This window comes from Hyperoodon ampullatus, assembly GCF_949752795.1.
Source record: "Hyperoodon ampullatus genome assembly, chromosome: 18".
Classification (NCBI taxonomy): domain Eukaryota; kingdom Metazoa; phylum Chordata; class Mammalia; order Artiodactyla; family Ziphiidae; genus Hyperoodon; species Hyperoodon ampullatus.
This window is the reverse complement of record NC_136931.1, coordinates 47,162,887-47,170,827: the sequence shown is the minus strand read 5'-3', so window position 1 is coordinate 47,170,827 and position 7,941 is coordinate 47,162,887. Positions and strand designations below refer to the sequence as shown.

Below are 7,941 nucleotides of genomic sequence, written 5' to 3'. Positions count from 1 at the left end.
GTCGCGGCGGGAGAGGATGAGGCGCAGGGGCCTCTGGGAAATGTAGTTCGAGCGCCTCGCTCCTTCCCGGCGAGCTAGGGCCGCGAGAGCTGGGATTATGGGGTCCTGACCCGACCCAGAAAGCGATCTCCGGGGCCGCCGGGAGATGTGGTTCTTGCCCCAGACTCCTCCCATTGTTCTTCTCGAGGCCAGCGGCCCGTGTGAACTACCACTCCCAGAGTGCGGTGGGCCTCGGACCCTGGGAGCACCTGAGACACTGGAAAATGAAGTTCGCTACTGCAGGAGGCGTGGGCTGGGTAAGGGGCGGCGGCAAAAGATTAGTCTCAGTTCGAAGCTCAACCCGGCAGCCGTTTCGTACAGCCTGGAGGGAAGATGCCGGAGAGGCTGCGGCCTTTCGGCTCTTGTGCTCTAGGAAAGAAGGAGGGTGGCCGAAAGCAGGGCGGAGCACGCGTTCGTCTCGAGCCCCCGGCTGGAGGCCCAGACTCAGACTCCGCGCGCAGTTGCTTGCTGTGGAAGGGACGGGTAACTTGGGTTCTGACAGCCTCCCCCCACAGGGCTTGCTGCTAAGTCGGCCTGGACGCCGAGTCCTCGCGGCCCGTTGCCTCCGGGGGAGGAGAGGGAGCCCCGGGAGACGGAGGAGGTGGCCGCCGCGCTGAACCACCAGGGGCCGCTACAGGACTAGGGGCAAGGCTGTCCCCCGCCCGCAGGCTAAAGTCCGGACTCGGCTTTCTGGTTCCGAGAGGAGGGCACAGGAAACTCTTTATTTCGGTGATGAACCGCCAGTCCCGCACAGTTAACCTTCACTCGTGCACACTTCACTGCCCTCACCCCACACGGGCTCGCTGGCCCAGGTTTCTGTGGCTCTTGGCGCCCTTCCTGCGACGCTTCTTGGAGCAGAGTTTGTTAGGCTGCCGTAGCCGCGGTGCGAGGTCAGGAGCCTAGCAGGCCCGCCGGCCCATCTTTCGTTCTGTACGCTTGGCTGAAGCCAAAGAAGCTACTGACACCCTGTCAGGTGGTTGAGGAAGGGGGCCTACAGGGAGAGGTCGGTGCCCGAGATGGCCTCGAGGAGGAGGAGGAGTAGAGGAAGGTGGAGCGAATGGTCCACCCGGGCGGGAGCTGGCTGGGCGAGTGGCCGCGCATGTGCGTCTGCATGGAGGCCAGGCTGGGGCAGCCGGCCTGGCACAGAGGGCAGCGGTAGGGTGCGGCCCCGTGCGTCCGCAGGTGCTTGGTCATGGCTGAGAAGTCCCGGGAGCGCTGGGGACAGAGGCTACAGGAGAAGGGCTTCTCTCCTAGGGCAAGTGGAGGGGAAGACCCATGAAGGCAAGAAGAAAGGAGCGAAGGCTGGCCTAGGGGTAGATTGGGGCAACTGGGCAAGGTCGTTGCGGGGGAGCCAGACACTCAGAGAGGGACTTAGGAGCGGGCCCACTGGAGTTCGGAAGGAGGTAGACAGTTCACACAGGGCAGGGCGCCCATACCTGTGTGGACACGGTAGTGCGTCTCCATCTGATGTTTGAGTGAAAACCTCTTTCCACAGACAGAACAAGAATAGGGCCGAGACCGAGCAGGAGGGGGTGGGGGAGGGTGTTGGTGAGATGGGTGGCTTGCTGTGCCCACATGACCCACACAGGTTGCAAGTTCACCTGTGGGGACAAAAGGCAAAGGAGGGCAGGGCTGGGAATCCCAGAGCCGGATCACTGGAACACTCAGGGAAGACATCAGGGGCTACAGTGGGGCTGAGGCAAAAGTGCCCTCACCCTACTCACCTGTGTGCCTCTGATCAGACTCTTCCATCTCCCCAGGGCTGAGCTGTGTGGGGCCCTGGGGGAGGGAACCTGAAGGGAGCAGAGTGAAGTAGGGGCTCTGCTCAGGCTGGACTCCTGGAGCCCCAGCCTCAGCCCCAGCTGAGAGAACATGTTACAGGGTGCATGCAGGGCAAGTGAGGGGCTTACCTGGGGTGGGGCTGCAGGAGGCCAACTGGTTCTGGCTCCAGAGGCCTTTGTGGAGGTCCAGGGACAGTGGGATCCTGGGAGTGGGATGGGGAAGAGTTACAGCTTTGGCTACACCTGGGATCCTGGCCAATTCCTTTCTGGAGAGGGAGGTGTCATGAGTCCTCAGGTGCTGGGCTTTGGCTTTCCCTGTGGTGGGAGCTTCTTGTCCTTTTCCCCAGCTCAGGAAATGTATAGTCGAGATAAGAAATGTGGTGCCCTTCCGTCCTTCACTGCTGCCTCTCCTGAGCCACTCCCTCCCAGCCGGAGGTCTTCCATAGGCCCTTCCACTCACCTCTGGTCCCGAGGCCAGACCTCCTGCCGGGCTGCAGTCATGGGGGTGCTATGGGAGAAGGGAGTGCCGTATCTGGGCGGCAACAGCACGATGCTCCACAGGGCAGGCTGGCCCTCCCCCAACCAAGGGGCCTCAGCCCACCAGGGCCTAGGGGTGATGCTGGTTTGCAGGGAACCTGGTGGGGGAAGGGGGCCAGGGAACTCCCGCAGACTTTCCTCAGAGCCCCCTGGACTCTGAGGGCCCCCTGGACCCCTCACCCACATGATCACTTCTTGCTTCCCATCTACCCCTCCGCGGCCAACAGGCGATTGGTTGAGTTTCTCCTCTGGTCTCATCCGCTCCCCTTGCTCCTCCAGAGTTGCCTCTGCCACCTCAGGGCTCTCTCTTGGTGGCCTGTGCCTGTGCAACGTCTCCTGTTCTTTCCCACCAGCTCTAACAAACTTCTGTGGTCTCTGCTTCTCTCCAAAGCCCCCCACTCCTCTCATAGAATCCCTTGTGGGTTTCTCTGGCTCCTCCTGTTGTTCCTTCAGCCCTGGACCCAGCTGTTCTCTGGGCGTATCTCTTCGAGCCCTCATGCATGCCTCTTCCAGGGACTGCACCCCTAACGCTCTGGCTGCCTCCTCAAGGGGCCCCAGTTCCCCAGGTTGCAGCTCTAGGCTCTCCCCATAAACAAAGTGCAGAAGTTGGGCAAAGGTGGAAGGGCTGATGCCTTTCACCAGAGCCCAGCGACCCCTGCGACCCAGTTGCTGGCTCACACCTGCCAGCACCAGGCTGTGGGCAGGGAACTCCTGGCTCCCCACTGTGATCAGGGTATCACATAGTGCTGGCCGGAGCCTGGCTGCTAGCCGTACCAGCCGATCAGAGCCATAGGGACTAGGCAGTCTTGTTGGGGACATGGGCATTGTGCCTTGCCTGGGTACCAATCTCAGAGGTTCTGAGAGAAGGGCCACAGTGTGGGGTCCATAGTGAAAAGGGGAGGCAGGAGCAGCATATTCTCAAGCCTGTGGAGGTGAGGGGAGAAAGAGTGAGTTGCTGGTTCTGAATCAGAGCTCTCTGTCCTGAATGGAGCAGATAAACTGACCCGAGAGAGGACCTGAGCTTATCCAGAATCATAGCAGGGGCCAGGGGTGGGGGCGGGGTGGTGGGAGAATGGAAATTAGACCAAATTCAGGACTTAAAGAGCAAGGACCAGCCAGTTAAGAATTATCTCAAGCAGTGGATTTAAGACAAGTATAGATGGGTCCTGCCAGTTGGCAACGTCTGACTTAAAGGATAGCAAACACTGATACTTCTGCTTCTCCAAGCTCCTCTGCAGGGAAAGACCTGTGAGTAGGTCAGGCTCTCCTCATTCCAGACAAGAAGATCACCACAAAACCCAGTCAGCCCTGGAAGTTAGGGATGGAGCAAGACACAGCTTCATGGGTGAATTTAGAAAGCTAGTGTGTCCTCCCCCTGCAAGCCCATCATGTGGAGCTGAGGGTCCCGAGAGGAAGAAAGGGCAGCAAGAGAGGGGTCGTAACTGCAGGAGGGCAGGCTCTAAGGCATCAATCAATCATCTCCCTGAGGACGAAACTTCTAGAACCCATCCTCAGAGAAGGAACTGGAAGAGACCAAAGACTCCCATGCAGTGAGATAAGAGCAGGTCAGAAGCCACAGGAGAGAAGGCTCCTCGTCTGAAGATGGAGAGACTTTGGAGAAGGCTTTGACCCTTGAGGAAGCCAGAGAAAGGGAAATGGGAACTATAGAGGGAGAGGCTATTTCCTCTCAAGATTAGGATAAGGAGACGGTTCAATTTTGTTTTTCATAAGCCAAAAGTGAAGAACAGAAAGACAGAACCGAACAAGGCAGAAATTTATCACGCATCAAAACCACCACATTGGCTTTTAAGAAAACTGGGAAGAGACGCACCTAAGTGTCGCAGTGCCCAGCAGGCATATTCCTAGGTGTGGGCTCACCATGAGTATGGACCCCATAGGAGGGAGGATTACTAGTTGGACACTTCACGGAGAGGGCTACAGGCTGGCAGGAAGTGGACAGAAAGAGGGGTGTAGTGGGAGGAAAGTCTCAGCTGGGGAGAAGCAGCCACTCACCAGTTGTAGCTTCCTCCTGGACACCGCATGCTCTGAACTGCTGTTGGGGCTCCTGGGCACCCCCACCCTGGAGCTAGCCCCGCCCCTGACCTCACAGTCGTCCATTGGGTGTCCCAAGTATCAGTCTGCCACAGTCCCCCAAGGGGTGTGGTTTTATACCCCTGGCTGTGCTTCACTCCTCCAGGAGAGACCACTCCTCCCCTCCAGAGCCCTGGCATTCTGCCTCCTAACCTCCTGTCTTCTTATTTCATTTGTGAACTCCTAGAGTCAAAGAAGTGTATCTAAAGCAATAAGAACTTTGGGATAATCAGACCTGCGTTTGAGTCTCATCTCTGACATTTACTAGTTGAGTCACCTTGGGCAAGTCACCTCTCTGAGCCTCAGTTAACTCATCCATGAAATAGGGATAACCTCTGCTTACCTCATTTGGAGGTGGGGTGAAGGTGAAATGACATGATGTATGTGAAAGTGGTTTCTCGGTACACAGCATCATTCAAATAGTATTAGTTCTGTTTCTTAGAGGTGTCAGTAGATCTCTAGCAGCTGGAAGCTCTTTCTACTACCTCAGAAGTAAAAAGGACTGAAACATCTGCATTCTAAGGAGAGAGTGAAGGAGGGCCAAAAGCATGCCTCCTCCTCCCACTCTCTGACTTGGTACTAGGAAGCCTCAACTGCTCTGTGGGAATGACCCCTGTCATCTGGGCCATCACTGGGGACTGGGTGTGTGAGTGACTCAGATCCTCCCATCAGGCTTTGATGGGGGCAACCCCAGGAAGGGCCTGTGGTGGTCTTCGAAGAGAAAAACTCCTTTTCTTGGGTTGATGACAAATGACATTTCTCTGAAATGAGGACTCCGAGGTTTCTTTGACTTCCTGCCCAGGGGGTGAAGGTCCTCAGAGATTTGCCCTCTTTTCACACTTTAGCACTCCTTAACCTGGGGAAAAGATGAGGTCTGAGAGACTCAAATTTCTTTCTCTGTTTCTTATAATTTCATTATTCCTCGTCCTTTGGCAGAATTTTCATTCACAGAACAAGTGCTGCTAAATCGCTTATGATATGTGCCTAATAAATAACTGGAAGGTTAACGAGTCAGGCACTGGTAGGCTGCTCTGGTGACAAGACACAGTCTGGTTCCCCCTGGGCTTCTCTCTTAGATTCTGGTCCCCTCCTAGACTCAAATATTATGTCTCTAAAACTCCTGTTTCACCTTTTGGCTCCAGGACCCCCAAATGTTCAGACCATCCTTCTACTCTCTCTCCAGACCTAACATGCCTTCCCTCTACCTCTCTTTCTAGCTTGGGTGCAAACGGATGTTAATCCCTCCTAGATCAGACAGGGTGTGCCAATGGGTGGGGCTAGTGGAGGGGCAATAATAGTGTGGGGAGAGGGGAAGATGAGTCAGAGTGAAAGGGAAAATGCAAATGGGCAAGCTGTATGCATTTGCTACTCTGGTCGTTAAATATTTTCCATTTCTGAGCTTTCTAACTCCTCACACCACCACACCCAGGGACTCATTAGATACCCATATAAAAGACACTTGACTTGGACACAGAAATGCACCAATCCCTGACATGTAGGTATACAGAGGGAAACATCCTTCCTCCAATACAGAAATACTCCCTGAGGATATGGAATAAGTGGCGAAAGCCATGAAGGAGAAACCCCAAGTGTAGGTATAGGGGTCTGGAAGATTACATCATCACCCAGTGGAGTAGGGTCCCCTCACCTCCCAGGCCTACATCATGTGCCCATGACTCGGCTCCCCCACTGGTGGTTGCCCACTGATGTTCAAAAGAGTTGGAGGCTGTGCTCAAAGGGCAGCATCCTCTTTATGCAGTTGACAGGGAGTGCCAACGGGCTTTCAGGAAACCTAAAAGTGAGGGCAAGGGGACTCCCCATTCAGTGAACAAAAGCCCCATCTTTCCTCCCACTTGGTGTCTACCCCTATCTAAGGATATCCCTTTAGAGACTCCCTCCTTAGAGGTATCTCTAGGGCCCTCTACACCTCAGCCCTTCTTCCTTCCTACATTCTTTTTTTTTTTTTTTTTTTTTTTTTTTGCGGTTCGCGGGCCTCCCACCGCCGCGGCCCCTCCCATTGCGGAGCACGGGCTCCGGACGCGCAGGCTCATTGGCCATGGCTCCCCTGCCCAGCCGCTCCGCAGCATGTGGGATCCTCCCGGACCGGGGCACGAGCCCGCGTCCCCTGCATCGGCAGGCGGACTCTCAACCACTGAGCCACCAGGGAAGCCCCCTTCCTACATTCTTGACATTCTTGACTGCACAGTCCAAACCACCTTGCACTAAGCAGTGATAGCAGAAGCAGAAGCAAATAGCACTTTGACTTGGAAGGGTAGGGACACTGCTGACACACTCACTCACTCTCTCTCTCTCTCTCTCTCTCTCTCTCTCTCTCTCTCTCTCTCTCTCTCTTTGGCTGCACGGCATGCAAAACTTCCCTGACCAGGGATCGAACCCGTGCCCCTGCATTGGAAGCCCGGAGTCATAACCACTGGACCACCGGGGAAGTCTGTGTTTCTCTTCTTGAAAGGACTCTCCTCCCCAGCCTCAGAAACCTTGCCCACCTTCCACTTCCCAGGCTGACTCAGTAGGAATCTCCTGCAGTTGTCTCTGGGGTGGAGCCAGGAAACCGCAGGTCATGAGGACACAAGCCTGCATCTTGGGAGAGGGTACCGTAGGTGGGAGAGGTTAGGTAGGATATAATTGGAAGAAAAGAATGTGGGGAAAGGAGGTATGATTTTTGCCTCTCAGTCCTTTCTAATACTCATATTACTAAATAAAGTTTGAAATCTGATATCTTTTATTCTTACTGATAGACTTGACCATAAGCCCCTTCAGGCACAACCCAGCTTGCTGTAAAAATGTCAACACAGCAATACAAGTATAGAGTCTCTTCAAATATTATAATTAAAACCAAACCATCAGAATATGCCAATTAGAGGGATGATTATTTGTTTTATGAAAATATTCTCCCTTGGTCTCACGTATTGAGGTATTGAGTACCTCCAAAAGCCAGGTTAAACAAGATTCAATTCAGAAAAGTTCTATGAACTTTCCACCCTTCCCAGGAACACATCGCTTTCGGCAAATTAAGGTGGTTAAACTCCCCGCAGCATTTTATATAGATTAAAACCAATTATCCAAACCTTACATAAATCTTCAAATGTTCACTCTTTTTTTTTTTTTTTTTTTTTGCGGTACGCGGGCCTCTCACTGTTGCGGCCTCTTCCGCTGCGGAGCACAGGCTCCGGACACGCAGGCTCAGCGGCTATGGCTCACGGGCCCAGCCGCTCCGCGGCATGTGGGATCTTCCCGGACCGGGGCACGAACCCGCGTCCCCTGCATCGGCAGGCGGACTCTGAACCACTGCGCCACCAGGGAAGCCCTGTTCACTCTTTTTAATTAAGTACATCCAACACATACCAGAGGAGAGACACCACAGAATGAATGAGTTTCTTTCTTCCCTTAAATCTATGTTCTACACAGCCCAAGATCTGGATATAGTAATAGGCAGGTGAGCTGAATCTAGGTCATAGAGACCCTATCATAGCAC

General features: G+C 54.4%; 1 protein-coding gene across 3 annotated transcripts; it reads right to left on the bottom strand.

Annotated features, from left to right (window-relative positions):
- Window positions 1–1,008: 1,008 nt before the first annotated feature.
- ZBTB32 (zinc finger and BTB domain containing 32) lies at window positions 1,009–3,393 on the bottom strand (the record flags this gene model as incomplete). 3 transcript variants are annotated; one of them, XM_079723106.1, is made up of 5 exons in its annotated part: window positions 1,009–1,289; window positions 1,476–1,640; window positions 1,764–1,832; window positions 1,950–2,023; window positions 2,281–3,393. In XM_079723106.1, the coding sequence occupies 5 exons, from the start codon at window positions 3,180–3,182 to the stop codon at window positions 1,009–1,011; spliced, it is 1,491 nt and encodes a 496-aa protein (XP_079579232.1). The 3 variants fall into 3 exon arrangements, with proteins under 3 accessions (XP_079579232.1, XP_079579233.1, XP_079579234.1); XM_079723107.1 differs by having other exon boundaries at window positions 1,950–2,086; window positions 2,281–3,182; XM_079723108.1 differs by lacking the exon at window positions 1,764–1,832 and having other exon boundaries at window positions 2,281–3,182.
- Between the last annotated feature and the right edge of the window lie 4,548 nt (window positions 3,394–7,941).